This window comes from Sander lucioperca, chromosome 12 (genome assembly GCF_008315115.2).
Source record: "Sander lucioperca isolate FBNREF2018 chromosome 12, SLUC_FBN_1.2, whole genome shotgun sequence".
NCBI classification, from domain to species: domain Eukaryota; kingdom Metazoa; phylum Chordata; class Actinopteri; order Perciformes; family Percidae; genus Sander; species Sander lucioperca.
Genome location: NC_050184.1, coordinates 12030138 through 12052833, shown reverse-complemented (window position 1 = coordinate 12052833; position 22696 = coordinate 12030138). Strand labels below are relative to the sequence as shown.

General features: G+C 41.5%; 1 protein-coding gene across 1 annotated transcript; it reads right to left on the bottom strand.

The window, feature by feature from the left end:
* Positions 1–235: 235 nt before the first annotated feature.
* Positions 236–20704, bottom strand: arhgef19 (Rho guanine nucleotide exchange factor (GEF) 19). The gene is made up of 16 exons (XM_031286581.2): positions 20356–20704; positions 7337–8048; positions 6732–7226; positions 5362–5494; positions 5190–5275; positions 4837–5093; positions 4587–4747; positions 4319–4471; positions 3874–4003; positions 3623–3697; positions 3436–3525; positions 3179–3342; positions 2714–2872; positions 2344–2423; positions 2154–2258; positions 236–1990 (listed from the first exon to the last, which is right to left on the bottom strand). Exons 2-16 carry the CDS (start codon positions 8025–8027, stop codon positions 1836–1838), a joined length of 2934 nt encoding a protein of 977 aa, XP_031142441.1. The 5' UTR covers positions 8028–8048; positions 20356–20704; the 3' UTR covers positions 236–1835.
* Between the last annotated feature and the right edge of the window lie 1992 nt (positions 20705–22696).

Here is a 22696-nt window from a genome sequence, read left to right as displayed (position 1 = left end):
GAAGAGTTTACATATGCATGTTGATTATAGTGGTTTATTAACAACAGCTCAGTTACACTGTGCTGTGGGTCATTTGGGGATTTGTACACGTAATGAAGGGAACGCTGTGGACGATGTAGGCCTGTAATTCAGTGATTAGTGTATGACATTATTACTTGATCCTGTATGATTAGTCTAATGCAAAAATGTCTAGCTTTTATTTAACTGGGGCTAAAGTATTAAAATTAGGTACATATATTTTCCTTGCTGTCAACAAATGCCATGAAAGGAACAAAACCAACAATGTCTGACCTGCCTACCCTATCTGTGGAGCTCAGCCTCAAGCCCAGCTTGTTCCTACTGACAACAGAAAACTATAAAATTAGTCACAAATATATAGTTTCAATATTTAATAAAGGCTAAATCATTGCCTAAATCAGTCGTTTTTAACAAATGTTACTCGAACAGGAGTAAATAGTGCATTTGTTGGGGACTATTTTCAGCTGTGGATTAATACACATTTAATGCTCTAGTCAGTATTTACATCAGTAGGATGGTGTATGTGGGATCAACTACAGTGTGTGTGTGTGTGTGTGTGTGTAATGTGTGTGTGTGTGTGTGTGTGTGTGTGTGTGTGTGTGTGTGTGTGTGTGTGTGTGTGTGTGTGTGTGTGTGTTCATGGTAATGAAGGAACATGTAACCCAGTGTAACAGTGTGGCTCCGTGGCACAGAGAAAGAATATCTATCAGACTTTGGCCACAGATTTAGGATAAATGAATTGCTGGTTTTGGTCTATTCGAGGGATTTGTTGACAATTATAAAAATATAGAATATAGTCAGCCTAATCCTTTAATCAGATTAGGGCACTAACAGAAAAAAAGTATTGGTGTAGTGTGGCCATGTGAAAAGTCTGTCCTTCATATATGTTACAGTAGTTGTGCGAAATCACCTAACCACTGTTCGGCAGTTGCCTCGTCTGGACAACCATCCAAATTGTTACTACAGATCATATACAATGCGTACAGGCAGGGTGTCCTCTTAAAAAAGAGGCAAGGATGTTTAAACAATGCACATCTTTTAACACATGATGAATGAACTGTAGCACACTGATGCACTGTAGTGTATCAGAATCAGAAATTGGATGGAAAACACATCAGGCATTCATTTCTTCTCATTACCACCAGTGTACATTTTAGTTGAACAAATGGACTACACAACATGGCAACTTATCATCTGCCTTCTGACATTAAAGCAGCACTCAGTGTGAACAAAAACAAAAGATAAAAGGCCTCTGATGTGTCCTAACGCAGCTCAGTAGAAGGATCTGCCTCGAGCGACTTTCTGATGTTGTAACATTACATCAATGAATCTCCTGCACCTCATATAACTCAGCTGAGTTGCATACGTTCTAAGAGGGCATTTGGCCACATGAGACAGAAAGAAATTTAGTGACATTCTCCTCTGGCAAGAACAAAGAAATGTACACATTTACCTTTTGATATGATTACAATTACTACCTGTGCTAGTAAATGTGCATGTGTTTCTCAGACTTTAAAATGGTTATGGATTGCATTCACAGAAAGCATGCATGAAGTGATTGCTTTACAAAAAGTAACTTCAGTTACAAAAACTGTTAAAAATGTTTGTCGACAGACTCAAATGTACAGGAGCATTAAAAGCTGACTGTATTTGAAGCTAGCTACTCATACAGTCAAAAACCTTGTCTTGTTTTAGCACCTGCATACTACAACATAGGTCCCACATGCATCTAAAATTAAAACAATAATCCAGAAGCTTAAAAATGCAACTAACAAATGAAATGCACCTTTGATACACAACCAATTGCAGTAAAGTGGTTAGTCTTCCCCCTCCAATTTCTGCGTGACACATTTGATGCGGATATTTTCTCGGAGGTTGCGGAGGCGAGCGCTGCGACTTGTGATTTCCTCCACGTAGGTTTTGGGGAACCAGCCCCGTTCCCCGTCAGACAGTCTGATGCCCTCCACCCAGCCTGTTGAAAGACAACCATAGACATCAAACAAACCACTACACATATGCTCAGACGGCCAGTGGGACACACAGACCTAACTTTTTATGTTATGCTAATTTAGCTGCAGGTTGAGGTTGGAATGCAGTTTATCTACTGTAAAAGAGGACTTTGTCCAAATTCTTACCATCACTTGTAATGGTCTTAGCGTGAAGAATGTCGGCCTTCTCCAGTGTTAACTCATCGTGCTCCTGGGCCTGATAGCTTTTGATGCACTGAACCTGGGATATATCTAAGAGGAAAAGACAAGAAAAGGATGAATGAAAGAATTAAAAGGTTTACACTGATTCATAGTGCACCAAAAGCTCTCTACTGACCATCATTCTCACTGGCTTGCTCGATGTCTTCACGTGGATCAGATGGAAACATGGCTGTGATCCATCTCTGCTTCCCGCTCCTGGATAGACACAAGAAGGGGCCGTTATAGCACCGTCGGCTAAAGCATCCAGTTTGGACCGAAGCTTTTTTTTTTTTTAAGATTATTTTTGGGGCTTTTCCCTTTATTTGAAAGTGGATAGATATGAAAGGGGGAGAGAGATAGGGGATGACACGCAGCAAAGGGCAGCAGGTCTGATTTGAACCCGGCGCCGCTGCAGGACTCAGCCAACATGGGGCGAACGCTCTTACTGGGTGAGCTAGAGGCTGCCCCCGAAGCTAAATTATTGTCGACAGAGTGTTGTTACTCACTCAGTGTGTGACTTGAGCAGGATCTGGTGTTTGAGCTGCTGGCCTTCACACAGCTGCAGGTGGAAGATGAAGCCTGAGATGCCCTGCAGCTTCTGACTGAGGTCCTTCACTTTCAGCTGTCCTATCTTGGCGTGTACAAACACCATGAACTTCCACGTACTGCAAAAAACGATAGTTTCTTATCTATTAAATCTTTTTTTTTTTTTTTACATTAGTAAACACCTGGTCAATCTTTAAAGCCAGTTTATGTAGAATCTGTATGTGGTTGTAGCATATTTCAAATTATTCTGATGGTGTACATTTATGTTAGAAGTAGTAGAACAGGGAGATAATCCTGGTGAAAACTGGTGCAGCCTATGTGTTTACAGACCATTAATCTCAGAGGAGTGGTGTGTGTTGCTGTTTGCTACAAATCTTTTTTAATTTTATTTCCTGGTCTCTTTGTATTGACTGCATATCACTCACTCCTTCCTCCTGGACAGCAGGAGACAGTCATTGAACAGGTGGAGGTACACCGGCTTGGTGGGCAACTTGAGCTTTGATCCCGAAATACTCATCGTCTGAGTGTCCACTTCCAGGAGTTCACCATGTTTTACCAGCCAGCGGGACTGAGAGATCAGAGGAAAGATCTACAAAGAAAGAAAATAAGTTGCTAAATAGGAAACACTGCAAAATGTTAAAGCAGATTAAAAAAAATGACTATTTACAAAGACTTCAGTCACCTTTCCCTCAAATTTGATTTTCTTATTGAGGTGAATAAGTTCCTCCATCCTCTTCATTGACTGCACACTGGAGTTACATTCTTTGATGATCTAAGAAGACACATACCAACATGGTTATTACTGTTGTGCCTCAGCAGTGATAATACTGGTACTCATCCAACTGGCTATTAGAGATGATAATCACCACCTTTTTTAGCTCATTGAAAGCTTTCGTGGCAGTGTCCTCATCTCGGGAGCCTGGTGTCGTCCTCTTTAAGATGTTCTGAAAAATAAAGATGTTTTTGAAGACAAGCCAAAAGAGTAAACAATACTCTTTTTATGCTCTGTTGGGGAGAAAAAAAATTGCTCAGCCGGTCCAAATATGAGCCCATTTACAGTTTCACGTAATTGGGTTTCAAGTGCGAACATGAATTCTGCAGTGAATGTTTAAGGGTGTACCTCCACCAGCATTTTGAGCCGTGTGATCCTCTGAAATGGGAGGATTAGAAAAGAGGTCAGAGGAAGTCTTTGGCAGATGGCGTCTTCCTCCAAACGAGCCAGGATGCCGGGGAAACGAGGGTTCTCGTGCCTGAGAGGACACGACGTGTTCATTTAGAGAAACACTTTGATGATTTTTAGTGAAACTGCGTGTAAATTCCAGGGTGCTTTTTACCCTGAGAAAAAAAATGCTCAGCCTTGTCTAGTGTGGATAAACCTTCTACAAGTTAAGTCATGCAGGTGTAAAATAACACCTGAACACCCTTAGAGGGAATTATGTACAGGAAACAATTGGCTTTCATGCACTACAGCTGCACGTGTGCGCAGAGAGATAGTGCCTAGATACATTTACATATATGTTTCAAACTGCTGATATGTTATACATGTGATGAAAGCAGTTACTTACAGCAAACGCTGGTAGGTCTGCTCCTGGTATGCCTGGTTGGTTACATAAGGTAAATATACCCTTCGCAGAGCCGGGCAGTGTTCCAAGACGATGTCGCACACATCAAAACGCAGAATGTCTTCCTCCAGCCTGTGCTCCAGGTCCTGAAGAAACCTACAGGCACCCAGTAAGCAGAACATACACTCAGAGAAGGAGTCATGATAACTGACATGTTAAAATAAAGAACTGAGATGGGCAACAGAGGCACATCAGCAGCATATTACGTCACCTCTCACTGACACCTTTGACTTCAGGCAGCTTGGAGAAGAGCCACTGCTTATCCTGAGCTCCGAGACACTCGGCGAGCTCCTGCGACAACATGAAGTGGTCCACTGCGATCGTCAAACTACGAATGTATGACGCCTCAGACGTCACCAGCTCAAACTTTGCCTGAGTTGAGGAAGACACAGTATGTCAGCCACTTATCTACAGTACACAAACTAGCAAACAGCTGTGGCAGTCTGCAATGTCTCATTCACCTCCTGTAATTTCCGTTCCTCGTTGCTGAAGTTGTCGAGCTGGCCGCTGGTTCGAACATCGGGGATGTCCTGCCACAGTGCAAAAGCAGAGCCTCGTGATGAGCGAAAGGAGCTGGATGGAGAAAGATTAGAAGGAGATGGGGTCCCGTCTGACCCCTCATCCCTGAGCCCCTCCTCCTCTGTGCCTGGCTCCTTCCCTTGCTGCCTCTGGATCTCTCTGTTGATGGCGACGTCGCTGTATTCCTGGTACAGAATCGCTGCAGGAAAGTGAAAAGGGATGTTACAGGAAAATCCAATCAAGTCTCGGTTTAATTAGGTGTTTTGAAAAAGACAAATAGTTCATGGAAACTTACAACTAGGCAAAAACCGTGATAAGCGATTCGAACTAGCAACAGTTGGAAGCGTGCATAAGTCCTCCTCTATGGATTTCTTTCGCATTCTGTGAAAGAAAATGTGAACTGACATCAATACATGTTCTTTAATCTTTGCAGTTCATGTGTGGCAATATTTTAAATCCGTATTTACCCGAGTTTTGTGCTCCACCGATGCAAAGGCATGCCATTGTCACTGCTGGGCAGAGTAGGTGCAGGTCCTACAGGACTGTGGGGGGCGCTATCACTAGAGCCTCCTGAGCTGCGGTGCTTGGAGTTGGATTTATCTAAGGAGATTGAAAAGCACAAGGTGCAGGGGTTAGGTATGGTTAGGTCCAGGGTAGTCTATATCCACGACGTTCCACTTTCAGGATTGTTCAAGTGCCGCCAGAAATTCCGCCGGATGTCTTTCATTTCAGCCGGATGTCAGTTACCTTCTGCTTTCTTTGTGTTGGCATTTTAAACTGGTTGATTTATGAGGACTATGGTTAACTGCTCCTCAGATCTCTGCAGGGTAAATCCAGACAGCTAGCTAGACTATCTGTCCAATCTGAGTTTTCTGTTGCACGATTATTTTGCAGAGGCGCCGTTGCTTCGTGCAGCGCTTAGTGCCGCCCCAGACAATTGTGATTGGTTTAAAGAAATGCCAATAAACCAGAGCACGTTTCTCTCCCATCCCGGAATGCTGTGTGGACTCGCCAGAACCTCCTCCGCAGCGCTGTGGAGGAAGGTCTGGCAATGCCAGACTAGGTCCAGGGAAGAAGCAATAGACCTCATATAATAAAGGTTCATAAAACAATACACACTGTTTTAAGCTTTCTGGATGTTTAGGGACAACTTCTTAAGAGGTTAAACTCCAGCAACAGCTTCTTGACATAGTCAGCTGTTTAAGGCTGTTTTTTTTTTGTTTTTTTTATCACAGTTCACCTATTTGTTCCTTCTTGTTCTTTTTAATCTACCAAACATATACATTACCAAGTTACCGAGTCTTTGGGGGTAACAATTATTTTCTTTTTCCTAGTATGTTTTCAGACATGTTAGTCTGTATTAGAAAGTAATGAGACGACAGGTGACAGGAGAGAAGGAGGGAAAGAGAGGAAGATGGCATGCAACAAAGGTCCAAAGCTGCACACATTATTTAGATTATATAGTCAGCATCTTAAACCCCAAATAATTATTTTCATTTACAATTGATCTGTTGATAATTGTTTCAAGAAAATAGTTTCAGCACTAGAGTAATAATAGAGAATTTGAGAATTTTAGAATTCCACTTGTTCCAACTTTGGCTAGTTTTCTTTCATACAACAGTGTAGACGGTTGAGGTTCGACATTGAGTGATGTGCAGGGACACTGAATATTTTGCCTTTGTTCAAGGAGAAGGACATTGAACCTGACTTTTTGTGGTATTTATTTGTAACGGGTTTTTATACTGCACTTGGTTGTTTTCTGTAACATTTTGGGCTAGGTTTATGGACTAGCCTTCAATGAAATGTTACCATGATGTTTGTTCTGTTCTCTACTCACAGTCAGTGTTGGGGCTGAGGCTGTTGGAGCTCTGTCTGTCCCTGGAGGCTACCCGTGCAGACAGCGACTTCCCCAGCTTCAAGGTGAAGGAGTTCTTCCTCTGAGACAGCTGCAGTCTAGATATCAGTTCTGAAGCTGAGAAACGCCGCCGTTCTTGATCCCCATGACGACCGACGCGTGACAAAAAACTCCCCCCTGTGGCACTTGAAGTCTCTACACTCCCACTGTCCTCCCCCACCACTGGCACTGGGTCCTCTATTATCTGCAGTGGTTCTGCAGGTAGATTAAAAATATCATCGTGACCAAGGTTTGGCAGATCTGTAAGACCGTCTGTGGATGAGGGGCTTGAAAGGGCCTCCAGGGAAGATACTCCACTGAGGTCCTCCTCCAGGAAAGATGCAAAAGGTCCTGGGAAGATGTAGTCTGCGTCAAGGATTGGGCTGCTGAGAGATTCATCGCTCTGGCTGTCTGGGGAATAAACCTGCATCTTTCGCCCTGGAAACAAGAAAATAGCTTTATTAAATTAAGAGGAAGCATGTAAAGCTTTTAAAGCCTGATTTGTTATGTCAACTTTGTCCATAGTGGAAAAAAAGCTGCACACTCACGGATAGACTTCTCTTTCAGTGAACCCTGTGATGTCCTCCTCTGAAGCCGGCAGGAGTCTGGGCTCTGAAACCCAGGACCTGTAGGTGAGGATGGGGAGCAAGGTATCTGAGATTCCCAGGAGTCTCGGTTTGTGTATAGAGAGGACAGAGGGAACGGCAGAGGGAGGCTAAGAGCTGCGTGATGTGGACGACATACTGTTGTGACAGTACGAGGTTTTTCAGTCTGCTCATGCAAAGAAGTCCTGATGCCATTATGGCATTCAAGCTCACAGTCACCCGCAAGTGTATGAGAGTTCAAATTTAACAGTGCTACGTGCTCATTGTCTGTCCTGTGGCAGCCGTTCTGCATGTCATTTAGTTCATTAAGTGTGTGTCTGAAACCATTCAGGGGCAGGGAGTGTGTTGTGCATTGTGCTTCTGGAATAACAGTTGGCCTCTGAGAGCCAAGACTGTTAAGTTTAGGAGTCACTGGTGGTTGTAGCTCAATAAAAGCCAATGTTTCCTGCTGGCACACAGCGACGTGCTTGTGGTGGCAGGGGTGCAGGAGAGGCCTGTCCTCCTGGGCCTCGCTCAGAGCCTGGGACTCCCCTGAGCCAGGGATCCACATGCTAGGACTCTCTCCTCGGCAGCGGAAAGCGTGAAGGTGGGGTTGGAAATCAGGAAAAGGTGAGAATCCATACCCAGGAAGCATGGCTGAACGAACACATGGGAGCTGTGAAAAAAGAGAGGGAAAAAAATAACTGTTTAATAAAAACACTGCTGTCTGTAGTATTATCTCAGGCCACTACTCCACATGATCTTTTAATCAATTCTTTTTACTTTATTAATGCCTCATTCAAATGCAAATTTAGGAAATCAATGTATTACTTGATTATACTACAAGGAACTGTATACAATTATTAGTGTTGGGAGGGGGGTTGAATCTTATGTTTCACTTTTTAAAAAGGCAAGACCCTCAACACTATCTTGTTTAGACCCTTCTCTTGACTTGCAATACCCTCCACCTTTAATCTCAAAATAATACTAATAATTGTATTGGTACAACACAATTCACCATTAAAACTAAAACAGGGAAAGCATAAAGAATTTAAGATGATGTACCCTAACCTTAACCTTAACATTCAACCTTAATACTACAGAATAATTGTCATTATTTTCATCACTTTAAAAAAAATATTTTTTACAAAAGAAAAACAAATTCATACAGTCCCTAATCAAATGCCGGACATAACAATTACTTTAGAGGCACACTGCAGGCTTCGTAGGAGATTATAAGTAGTTGGAGCAAAAATGTATCCAACTTCAAAATGAGTTGGGATGATTGAACATATATGAAGCAAACAGAGGAGCAAAGAGGAGAAACCTGGAATAACTGAAACAAATAAACTAGTTATGTTAGTCTAAACCAGTGCAGCAAAAACCACTTACCCAGCAACCAAATACTGTATGGTTGACTAGACACAATTCACTTTTAGCAACGTGGCTCTGTGTCACCAGAATGTTACAACAACCGTAAGCAGCATTGTGTGCGTTTCATAAACCTATTCAGACAGTCTGTGGACGTTTAATTGATGGAGTTGGTGGAGGAATGAATTTCTTAAATGGCTTCTGTACATTTTGGGGATTCATGCAGCCTCATTTTACCACACACACACACACACACACACACACACACACACACACACACACACACACACACACACACACACACACACACACACACACACACACACACACACACACACAGTGCATTTCACTATCTTTGTGGGGACCCATCATTGACATAGCATTGCATTCCCTAGCCCCTTACCCTAACCTTAACCATTACAACTAAATGCCTAACCTTAACCCTTACCCTCACCCTAACCACAACCTAATTCTAACCCTAATCCTAAAACCAAGTCTTAACCCTCAAACAGCCCTTTAAAGTTGTGGGGTCCAGCATTTTGGCCCCACAAAGCTGTCCGGACCCCACAAGTATACTGTATTCCCGGTTTTTGGACCCCACAAATACAAGAACACACACACACACACGCTGAGCAGACACTCCTGGGATTAGCAAGATGGACCCTGAAACTATTTACGTGTGCAGGAAGTTTCCCAGTCACACACACGTACCTGCATGGACAGGCATGCGCACGCACACACACACACACACACACACACACACACACACACACACACACACACACACACACACTTAAGTCTAGTGTGTCTTCTGAGCTATGTCTTCCTGCTCTAATTAAAGACCTCTCTACACGCTACCTGTACTTAACATCTAGACACACACACACACACACACACACACACACACACACACACACACACACACACACACACACACACACACACACACACACACACACACACACACACACACTCCAAACAGAATACCACAACAGACAGACAGACAGACAGACAGAGGAAGAGAGCACATCCTCAGCACTCTCACCTTTCACCTGAGGTTTATACTCACCCATCAGTCTGGTTGTTGGTTTGCCTTCCTGTCAGCCTACATTAGCTAGCAGGCACCTTTTTCTGATTGAATATTCACAGTGAGCGTCTGTTAAAACTCAGCAGCGGGGTCATAAAGTTAGCTCTCCTGACAGGCTGTTAAAACACACACTTCTGGAGCTCTTCTTACCCTCCTGCTTCCTGAACAGGTAATCCTTAACTCCTGAATTAAACACCAGGTAACAGGAACTTTACAGATGCTAACACACAACACATAAGGTCTCAACCGTATGCAGAGGGATGCAGAGGTAAGCTGGTTTTATATTTTTTATTTAGTCACATTTCTCAACAGTCACAGGCCCATATCCTTTTGTATCATTCAAAGTACTGTAAAAAAAAAAAAAAAGAAAGAAAGAAAAGAAAAGCGGCACCTTATAACCAAAAGAGGTTACGGTACACCATTCTTCTATTTTTTGTTGATAATATTGTAAATTAATATTTCTGACCAAGCAGCTAAAACATTTAGAATTTGTTCTCCCAGGCCATTAGTTTAAACCTTTGTGTTTTCATTAAGGCAGTAGCTAGCTTACTGTAGCATTTAGCCTATCAATTAGCCTTGCTAGCAAAGCCACAATAACTACTTTCAGAGTAGATTTCCTGTCGGAATCTGTTGTTAACTGTGTATCTCTTTTTTTCTATTTGTTCAGAGGGTGCAGCCAAACACACTCACACTCTCACACAGATAGCCAACCTAGCAATAAGTTATCTTAGCAACATTAGCTGAGAAAAGTAGCTATTGTGTCCCAAAGACATACAGTGCATCAGAGATTGAAAGTTAATTCTTGACCTTGGACACAGCAGTTTATAAAACAAGTTCACTCAGCAGCTGTTAGGGAGTCATATCACGAGTTGTTGAGTTGTCATGAGATTGTAGACGTTCATATTTCTTTTTTCCAAGCACTTTAAACTTCTCGCCCATAGTGGCTTAAGAATGTTTTGTCAAGTTTTGATATTTTATTCGAATAGCCATGTGGCAATAATAAAGTGAGTTTGACTTAATGCCATTTTCAAAGTTAAAACTTCCCAAAGAGTGAACAAACAATCAACTATTTTTTAAATTAGGTTCATTTCTTTTTTTTCTAAATTGTTGCCAAAGCAGTCACAGAACTTTATTTATTGTTTTCCCTCTGTGAGCAGCTTTCCCATTTTCTTCTTCGTATGTTGCATTGTGGGACATTATTAGCCACCAAAACTACACCTAAAAATCAAGCTAATACTGCTACATAATCTCAAAACACAGAATTAGTATACTGTATTGTGTGCAATGTGAGGCACAGAGTCACATTGTGTGAATGTTAATTGTTAACTTTTTTATCTCTTTTATCTATTTGTACCACAACCCCACACATGCACACACGCTGCAGGCTCTTTGTCATGGATAATGCTAAGAAATTATACCCTCCAGTAATGCCTTTGTATTTGTCATTTAGAGTAGTATAATTCTGACACACAGTAAATCTTTATGAGATACATATATTTTACATTAAAGTAAGTAGTATCACATTAAACTTTACACCTGTAATTTATATAAACAGGAGTGTCCCTGAAGAGGATAAAGGCATAAATCAATGCGTTTCCTTAAAATATAACTTTGTTTATATTGGGGTTTTTTTCTGCCTGGAGAATCACAGACTGGAAATAATATTTTACCTTCCCTTTTATCGAGCGCACATGTGCTGTATGCTGTGAATATGAGACAAAAGTCAATCCTATCTCTCTCTCTCTGTTTCTCTCCAGCACTCACACACATATGTTTGGCATGCATGTATGCACACGCACACGCACACGCACACGCACACGCACACAGTAGTGCAGGCACAAATGGTTACCTGTTCCCTGCTGCAAACAAAGGCAGCCTTTATCACCTGGGCCAGGCTGCCCTGAGCACAGGACACCTGAGAGGGTGTGGGAACTGCTTATACTGATCCACTCATATAGTGCAGCCACTGAGCCATATAAACACATCCAGACCACTGCTACACAATGACACGAGCTTAATGGTGTCTGGATGTGATTACTGGCTGGTTATACTGTAATCCTGCTGTAAATGTAGATCATTAACAAAACTTTACTTACCTCTATCTGCAGTCATATCAGATTAGTTATTTCCAAGACTACAATCTATTGTTTAGAAAAAACTGTATCTCAGCTTCCATGATCATGTTATCTTTCAATACTATGCTAATGAATGAATGTTCACATAATCCTCCATCAACAGCCAAGTTGTCATAAATCAACATGTTCTTTGTAGAAAATTAGTTATCTGCTCATTTGATCAAGAAACCTCAAAGATCCCAAAAACTGACAATAAAGCCTCACCACCACATTTATCAAAACATGAAGGCATCCGATTACACTTACTGCACATTCCTCACACTGATACAATTATATCGCGCTATTAAAATTTCAATTCCAAAGACGTGTAATTTCCCTTGTCATAGCAGGCTGTTATTTGTGACTGTTATGGACTTTGCTGCCAGTGTTTCCCCCTGTAATTTCACTAGGCTGCTCTAAGACGCCATGTCTGCATACAGCAGTTAATGAATGGCACGCTGGCATGCCTTTAATGCGAGCAGCCATACGAGGAGCATTTTTAATTGTGATAAATGTCATTGTGAAGGTCTCAGAATAATCCTTTAATGGAGTGTATCACATAAATATGACCATAAATCCATTGCTGATTCAGCTTCACGACAGGGCCAAATGTTGAGTAATCGCATAATTAAAGTTTGTTTGATGTTTGCCAGAGGGAAGAGATGAGTGTTAAAACAAATGGATTCACTGTTGGAGCTGTTTGTGGTTCATGAAGGTGAGGAAATACATTTCTAAACTGTTTTGTTTTCTAATGTTAGTGTTGAGTGTGACAGTAACACTGCGGTATAAAAGACGCTTATTGTTTCAGAGAGGAAAATGATCATGAAATATCCGCCCGGTTTATAAGAGTCGTCAGTCTGTGACTTGGATGTAAGAAATCTACTTTGTTTTGCTCAGTGTGGTCCTGCAAGGCTTATTAGGTCTTTGTTTCGGTCAGACGTCACTTCACGTTGGTCAGACATCAACATATATATCATTCAAACATCAACATGAACCTTTCCTAGATGACATCACAAGTTGGCACACTTTTCACGTCATCAGGTTGTGCTTTTCTAAGGCCTGATTTCTATCAGGTGCTGTAACAGTCTGCTTTAAAAAATAAGTCTTCTGGGGCAACCACTAGCTCATCCGGTAGAGTCCTTGGCAGCGGCCTGGGTTCAAATCCGACCAGCGGCCCTTTGCTGCGTGTCATCCCCCCTCTCTCTCTCCCCCTTTCCTATCTGTCTCTCTACACTATCTAGTGAAATACAATGAGGTGACCCCTGGGTGCAACCCATATTAGCTATCAAGTCTAAAAACTCTAATTCTGAAGTCAAAAAACAAATGCCAAAGCAATTCTTTTTCCAGTAGTTTGTGTGGTGATATACAGTATAAGAAACATGGTTCCAGATGGAGCCAATCAGAGCTTTGTATGCGGGATTAAGGAGGTGGGGACATCGTCTTTTCAGACTGATCTCACTAAGTGGCGTATGTATGACACGCCAAATGTTGGTCTTTTTGTGCTAGAATCAGAAAAAAAAGCTGCACAGATGAGATCGACACAGCTGAACAAGTTGTCGTAAGTCAATTTATACAAATAACCATTCTTAATTGAATGGTTAAACTATTAACCATTCTTGATTGTCGTGCAAAAAGAGTACTGCTCCTCAAGCAACTTGTGCTGCAGAGGAGATGCTATGCACTTGCGACTGATTGGTTAGAGCAAAACAAAATAAAATTACCCCCCCATCTGAAATTGGGTAACATGAACATTTAATTCAGTAAGAAGACACTGTGAGCTTTGCTATGTTGTTGCAGTACCTACTGTTCACAGATGGAAGTCACAACAAAACATATTGGAGGAATATTTTCATTGTTTGCAGTGATATGGTGTGTGTGATAAAAATCTGGATATCCAACCAATTCATATTTTATCTAACAATGATCAGACTGTGGAAACTTCATATAGCGTCAGTCTCTTCCCCCACACACAGTTTCTCTCCAGCGTAAGTCTGGTGTGTTTGGTCAGACAGACTAGAGTGTCCCGACAGTGTGGTGTGACCAGCTCATGTGTGTGTGTGAGATCGCAGTTTAACTTGGTCACATCAGACCACTAATTGCCAAGCAGTAGACTAAAGAGCCCAGCATTGTCTGACGAGACAAGACATGACATCATTCAGCGTCACTTCTGGGAAAACCACTCTCACAGGCTATTTTGTAACATTTGCTATCAACACTGGGATAGCATTTGGACTCTGTTAACTTGCCAACAAGAACTACTACATTTTTCAACTTCTAAACAGGAATTACTGAAAGTATTTACAAAGTGCAAACAGTGCAATGTCAAATTATTAGTGTTTGTGCTACTTTTCAGGGCAAAATATATTAATATACTTGTGTTTACGGAGTGATGCAGCAGACTGTGTAGTTATGGTGGTAGGCTGCTGTGGATCTAAAATAGCTTAAAAATACAAACTAAATATAAAATCTTCACCACAGCTTTTTGCAGTCTTGTGTGCGTGTTTTCTATCCAATTATTTGGATGGAAATTATGACTTGTTAACATAAAAACAATTAAGGGCAACTGGGAACTTGTTGATAAAAGCCAGACATCATGCAATACGTTTTTATGCTTATTTGAGGTAGGCAGATTGATTTGTCAATAAATGTTGTGGCTCTACATATTCTGAAATAGTTAAATGTATCTCCCATGTGTCTCCCCTTATGATTAGATGATTGGTAGTTGCCAAGTGATTTGCCTGACACATAACTTGACTTTTTTTTTTTGCCCAACATTTCAAATGTACACCTAAAACACCTAGATGGGAAGCCAGGCAGTGTCTTCTTGGTATTTTAATGGGCTTCATCTAAATCTCTCAATCAAAAATCAAAACAAACTCCTCAATGAAACTTGAATTCCAATCAGAGAAAGCTCACCAGATGTTAAGGTGATGCACTAACCTGCATGGGAAGATCAGACGCCTGAATGTTGTGAGAATGGTTGAGTGAATTCAGGTCAGGGAGTTTCTTTGGTATTCGTTCCTCTTATAGCCTCCACCCACTGAGACAGGTGAGCACCCCAGAGGCTACAGAGGAGGCGGGTTGGAGGGGGGGGGTGTTACCCAAATGTTTACACATGGTGTGGGTCCTCCTAATCTGCCTCTACAGCCTCAGGCAATTTACCCACGACCTTCCGAGACACTATGAAGATGCATACTGACAACCTGGCTTACAATCACACAAAGCTATGACACACACAAGGCACACCTGAATGTGAGTGTGTGTGTTTGAGTCTTTGATTGAAAGCGACAAGACGTAGAGAGGCCTTCCCTGACCTTGTCTGCCCCGGCGGGATTCCGGCTAACAGAAACGGACAAACAGCAATCTCTCATTTAAAAGCCTGAAAAAATGGTGACCATCTCACATGTAAACGGCAAGACTTTTAGACCTTTAACCTCCCCTCCCCCCCAGGCTTTACTCTACCACCATAACAACTGCAGTCAGATAAGCTGACACACAGGACACATTCAGCCAGGATAGTAAAGACACAAAGGAGCTATTGACAATTTTATGGAAATAACCTGGTCTAATTATGGTGCTTTGTCATAAGTCGCAAAAGCTACCAAGTCGATGGAGGGCCAAGGATCCAAAACGCAGTAAATCCAGAAAATCTCTTAATCAGTACCTTCTGACAGACAATGGTTATCTGTATGCGATGGGATTCTAAGAAGTGTGATGATTTAGGAGGTATTGTCAGGTTACATGGATATTAAAAAAATTAAAGACATTGTTATCTTACAGTACTGTATGTTCAAATAGCTACCTGACTCCATCATCAGAAAAAGTGGTTTTACAAATAACTCAATTTGAGTCCATTTAGTGTTTCATACAGCTATTAACAACAATTTCTCCAATAAAGGTTATCTCACTATGTAATAAAAGCAATGAGCCAGTATGTAATGTGTCAAAGGGCCCCATCATTACACTTCTAGGTCTGAAACTAATGGTTATGTTCATTATCGTTTAATCTGTGGATTCAAAAATGTGTTTTTTATTCAATAAAATGTCAGGAAATAGTTAAAAAAAAACATCACAATATTATTATAATATTATCTGACGTACAGTCCAAAACCCAAAGATATTTAATTTACAATTATATAAACCAGATATAAAGCAGCAGATCCTGAGCAATGAGCAACTTTTTGACAAATTAGGTTGATGAACAGCGATTTTCTATATTTTTCTTGTGCTCAATCCTTCCAATAAAAAAAGACCAAAAACCAAATCCTCTGTGCCACTGAGCTCCATTGTTATCCAAAAACAATTCACATTAATGAGCCACACTGTTGACACACACACACACACACACACACACACACACACACACACACACACACAGGCTGTAGTTTATTTTGAGTTAGTCTATATCCACGACGTTACACTTCTGGGAGTGCCGTCAGAAATTCCGCCGGATATCACTTTTTTGGCTGGATGTCAATGTTTTTGGCTGGATGTCCTTTCGCTTTCTTTGTGTTGGAAGTTTAAACTCCGGTCGATTTATGAGGACTATGGTTAACTGCTCCTCAGATCTCTGCAGGGTAAATCCAGACAGCTATCTAGACTATCTGTCCAATCTGTTTTTCTGAGTTTTCTGTTGCGACTAAAACAACTTTTGAACGTACATGTTCCACCAAAACAAGTTCCTTCCCGAGGCTATTTTGCAGTGGCGCTGTGGCTCTGTCCGGCTCTTAGTGGCGCCCATGACAATTGTGATTGGTTTTAAGAAATGCCAATAAACCAGAGCATGTTTTTCTCCCATCCCTGAATGCTATGTGGACTAGCCAGACCCTGCTCCGCAGTGCTGTGGAGGAAGTTCTGGCAAAGCAAGACTAATTTTGAGTCAATCTCCCATACACCATCCTGCAGCTGTAAATACTCAATAGAGCACCAAATATATGTTACTCTGCAGCTAAACAAATCAAATGCACTGTTTACTCCATTCTGAGTAAAGGTTGGTAAAAACAACAGTGACTAAAGAGAAAAGTGAAACCTAATTTGTGACACATTTTTAAAGATTTACGTTTTCAGTAGGAACAAATGGGGCTAAGAGCCAAACACAGGGTAGGGAGGCAGGAAAGTGTTGAGGGATGGACTAATGCATTGTTGGTTTGGGTCCTTTTATGGGACTTATTGACAATAACAAAAAACACATAGCCTTATCCTGTAATCCATTCTCAAAGTTACTGGTGGTTTATTTTCTGTTGATCGACCAATCATATTAGCACTAGAAGCTTTGCAGTAACTGAGTAACATTAAAAGAAGGTGTGGCATTCATGTATCTGCTGTAGTTTCATTTCAGGTTTTTATTTTTCTGGTTTAAATTAATTGAAAAGGAGGCAGTTGCTGTACTCAAAGCGTCAATCAAAGCACTTTGATTCCAATCTGATCCTTTGCCACTGACACTGAAGATGCTGACCTACTTTACAACATGTTGCGGATGCATCTTCAGCATTCATCTGCTCCTGTGTTTGCTTTGTTTTTCTAGCTCCTCTGCTTTTTTTCTCAGCTGAGGACCAGCAGTTTCTCCTCACCCCCCTCCGCCACCCTATACTTCTTGCTTTATTATTTGGACAGGTATGGACAAGCCGTCCACTGAGCTGCTCGTTGTTTTGAAATGTGATCGGGTAAAAGTGGAATACACCTAACGAGCTGACCATCCAGGAACGATTCCACTATAGCCCAGAGCTAAAGCTATAAACTATTTAAAGCCAAACTCTGAATACCAGCAGCGTCATCAGGATTAAAGTGATGAATTGAAAGAGAGATAAACACCCTTGAAGACGCTGAAAAAAAGATGAGCTGCTGCTGTTTTACTTGAGAGGTTTGACATTTTTTATTTCAAAAGAGCAAAGAGGCACAAAACTAACATTTTAGTGAAGAAGCAACGCCTCCTGAGCCAGAAAAGTATTATCTCGCATGAGTATAAATGTGAAACACACACACACACACACACACACACACACACACACAGCGTCTTATTGGCCAAGTCCCAATGTAAAATAACTCGAGGGCTACAGTGCCAGACAGGTGTGCAGCAACACAGCCGGGGCAGTGCTCGGCACATATCGCCTCTGGGCTTGAGTTTCGGTATGTTTTAACCTTCATGGATGGGCCACATATTCTCTGAAATGCAGATTAAGTAATAAATGACAGAGCCTGTGCAGTTACAGCTCTTTGTTTGTCTTAGAAAATCAACTTTTCAACTTAACAAATCAAAGCCATCACATTACTGTATTATTATTAACCAAATGCACAGGGTTTAACGCAGTAGGTGGTCTCTTTTACAGTCAAGACAAGTGCATGTCCAACTTCAGAGGCACTCAACCCCCCAGATGAGACCCTCTGACACACAGAGATACTTTTTCACATTCCCTGGATGACTCGGCAAGCTCATTCCTCTGAAATTGACCACTAAACCGAAGCAGGAGACAAACAAAGCAGCTCAACTATACACGTGCAGGAGCAAGCTGCTATTATGGGCTATTAAGGCCACTGCTATTTAGGCCACAAGTCCAAACGCCTGGAAAGTGACAGGGCCTCCTCAAAATATCGCTGTCACTGATGTGTAAAGGGCCGGTTGCTTTCAGTTAATGGTGTGTAATGATTTTATTGCAAAACAGAGCAGAGACAGTCATGTTTAGGTAAGCAGCTGAGTGTATCCTTATGAATGTAAACACCATAAAAAGCACAGGTAGCATTTGCGGGCAAGATTAGCTGGGGGAGGTGAGGGAGGTATGGGGCATAAGGAAGGTGAGGTGTGGCATCCTGGAACGCTTCCACACAGCATATACACACACGCTCAGACAGCCACTGTCTGAGTGGCAGGTGATGGGGCAGGTGCTCTCCAGACATACAGTTGTGGGGGAGGAAGTAGGAAAAGGGATGAGCCCTGTGTTGAGCTGAGTTATAAATCGGTGTGTGATATGAGCAGGCATGCAGAGGGAAATCTAAGGTACAGTACTGTGCTCACAGGATACAAATTCAATCACAAATCATATCAAATCACTCACACTTTTTTGCCAGTGCGATGACTATAAAGAATAATTGTTATCAGTAGTCTGCCATCATACAGGGGATCTCCAGCATGTAATAAAGTGCAGTAAAACAGTTCAAGGTCCTGATTTGTTGCTTTTTGCTGGTACACGTTTGCCCAATTTGCAGGTGGTGCGTTCTGTAGTAAATCAGATAATCCAGAAAGCACCCACAGCTATCTATTTGCGCTCCAGCCAAAATATGCACCTCCAGACTATCCATACACACAGACACACAGCAGCAGCAGTCAACTCACATGGCAATACACTTAGTCATCGGGACGGCAGCCATCACCTCAGCCTGCCCTCTCACTGATGGAGTTTGGAAGATGTTGAGAAAAATAGTGAAGGTGGTAATGTGTTTTACATGTGGGTCACACAACTGCCATACTAAGAAGAAGATTCTCTAGAATAAAAAATTATAATCTGGCTGCTTAATGTCATAACTGCATTGTTGCTCATCTCTCATGAAGCCGTGTAAACAACTCTGACCAGTTGGAGGATCCACATAAGTGAACAAACAAACAGTGAGACAGAGTGAAAGAAACCCCAAACCACTGTGCACTGCCTCTGGGAAACACACATATGTACATGAACACATTTACACGTTTAAGAGCACACAAACACACGGATCCACTCCTCAGTTAACAACCTGGGGCTCTGTCTTCGCCCTGAAGCTACTGGCAGAGAAGGTGTGAGTATTATGCTAAAATGTCCCATGGAGAAGAACAGAGAAGTTTCAGCCATGTACAGTTTTTAACAACCCCTCATCCAACATACTCCAGACGTGCACTTACCTGCCCCGCTCTGCAACAACTCATTGCTGTACTGTAACCATCACATTCAAGGCTCACCTCACTCTGCACTGCCTAGGGAGCTGCTGGAAACATTATTAATGCAAGCGGCGACTTCTTCCAAGAGAATAAATGAATAGTAAAGCTAACGATCCCACTGACAGGACTTATGCATCTACTTGTGCTGGATATTTGGCAACATTTGTGTTGCAGGAAAAAAACATTTCACATATTATCCTGTATTTCACTGCAATGCACATGCATATATTGAAATAATTGATATAAACAGCTTGTTTTGTTAGTTGAGACAAAACAATATCCATTTCATACCTCTGTTGTCAGATAAATGCAATGCACCTGACAAGCTGCACAGCACTACTTTCTCCCAAGTGCACCACACAAAGCAGAGCTTGCACTCTCAGGCAAATAGCACAGCTCAACTTTCACTAAGCAGCAAAAATCTCCAGCTTGGAACAAAAGACCATGGACTGTGTAAGTATTTCTCTGCTTTGTTAATAGTTACTGTTGCTGTTTTTCAGTACTGTACCTCATCGGTGTTAGCAGCCTAGTGTGTGTGCTGGACGGTGGCCAGCAGCTGTGTGTGAATCCATGCCATCCCAGGGTCAGGCTGAGCCACTCTGCTATCCATTGCTGCCTTGTGTTCCTCCCGGCTTCGCTCCCCCCTGTTCTGCTCTCTGTTTGTATTTCTTGTGAAACTCAGCTTAGACTTTTCAGATTTGTGCTTTTCTGCCTGGTTCTTCTCCTTCTTGTTCACCACCTCCTCTGGAAAACAAAAACAGGTTGAAAAACAGCCACCACTTGCTGCTCTCAGAGCTACTTACAATGCAGATCCCTTCTCTAAGCTCCTCTGCTCTCTTTCTCTCTCGCTCCTTTTCCCTCCCTCTCTCTGCTACTGTTGGGGAAGTGCTCTCTCATTCTCCTCCCCTTCCTCTAACTCTAATAGTTATTTAGTGTCTCATTTCAGCACCTGCTTTGAGACAGAAACAGACAGACAGGAGGGAGCAGACAGACTTGAAGAGAAAAATGTTGCTCCTTGGTGGGAGTGTATACAATGTGCATGTGCACCTTATCAGCAAAAAAATATGCATTGTGCATGATCATGAACTGTTATATGAATGTGTGAGGTGTGCACTCACAACAAGCACAAAGACTAGCATGCAAAAGTGCATACTTGCATTTATGTGTATTTGCATCACTGTGTGCAGATTCATCATTACAAATGTACAGTGTGTGTATGTGTGTATGTGTGGACCTTCATGCAGCTTTCACTAAACGTCAAAATGTGAGTTGGTGACAGAAAAAAGCATGCTTGAACTCTCTCATCGCTTTCAGTGCTCCCCACTTGCTGCTGAATCAACTATGTTCACCTATCAAACATGAAAATTATGGGGGGGGGTACCATGGGACTCAGCAGTGGTAGACGTCTAATTATCCCCATTTTTGTTAGAGAAAAACAGGCTTGAGAGCTGTTTGCGATTTCCCTTTTGTATTACTATTATCACTGAGAAGTATTGACAATTTCAAATATTTTTAGAATGTACAATGAAATTATGATGTCAGATTATTTAAAAAAAAATAACATGTGGTAGGTTTGATTGACACAGCTATTTAACCCCTAATATATACTGTATATATAAAATCCATTTGCTTCCTTAGTAGCTTTAAAGCTGCACTAATAAATATTTTGATATCAACAATATATCAAATGACTGTGCAATGTGAAAGGTTTATAGTGATGATCCCAAACTATGGGATTGTCCAGACTATCAAACATTTTAACAATTGTGTTGGTTTTCTGGCCTGCAAACTGCTTTCTTTAGCTCACTCAGCAGTTTTCAGCAGAAAAGCTCTGAAATTTGACGAATGTTTACTATAACCTTCGCCAAGTTTGGTTAACAAAGTGCTAATATGTCAGTGTTGTTTATTTAACCTTGTAAAAAAATCAGTGTTGCTTTAATATCTTGATTCACACTGTCTAACAGTATCATATATATTCTCTTTCAGTTAAAAAGGTGGAACAACAAAATATTCAGATCTTTGCAGAATTTTATACATTTCCCCAAAGTTTAACTAGAAATATTTGGTCACTTTGGGATGTCCGCTAGAATTTAAAAGGCATGTTTTGCTGCACACCTGGGGGTCAGTGAGGTTTAAGTAGTTAATACCAGGTTAGAATATTAATATTTATGAACTGAGGCTGTTTTTGTTGTTGCTAATGTTAGATAATATTAAATCTGCATAGGGATGGGTGACCGTTAAAAATGATAATCAGCATTTAGTGGAATTGTATCCTGATGAAATGGTCATATTGGGTAATGCAGGATTTTTCTAACTTAATGCATATATATTGTATATATTCTACACATTGTACAGCATATCAATATTGCAAACATATTCTTATTAATATACTATACTACTACTACTAATGATTTAAGACATATCACCTACTGTAGCTCTACATTATATCTGCATCACACTTCTCAGAAATGGATCAGTCTCAGAAATGCAAATAAAAGATGTTTTTTTGGGCATTTTACTTTTTCAGGCGAGTCTCCTCACATGCAGTGTTGCAGCGTGTCATTTGCTGCATCGTTACCTTGTGGCTGATTTGGAACTTTGTTTTGCAGCAAATGTATGCAAGGGTATCCTTCCCCACTCCAGCACTCGGTGAAAGAGCCAGCCGGTGTCCACAGTGCATACCTGTGCTCGCTGACATGTACTAACTCACTCTTCCTGCAGGCCATGGCAGAGGAACGCACTGCAATCATAACAATCAGAAGATGATTGTGGCCAAGAGAGAGGAAAGGGAAGGAGAGAGAGTATATTAAAAAAATAAGGATTACAAAAGTTAAAAAAGAGACAGAGGG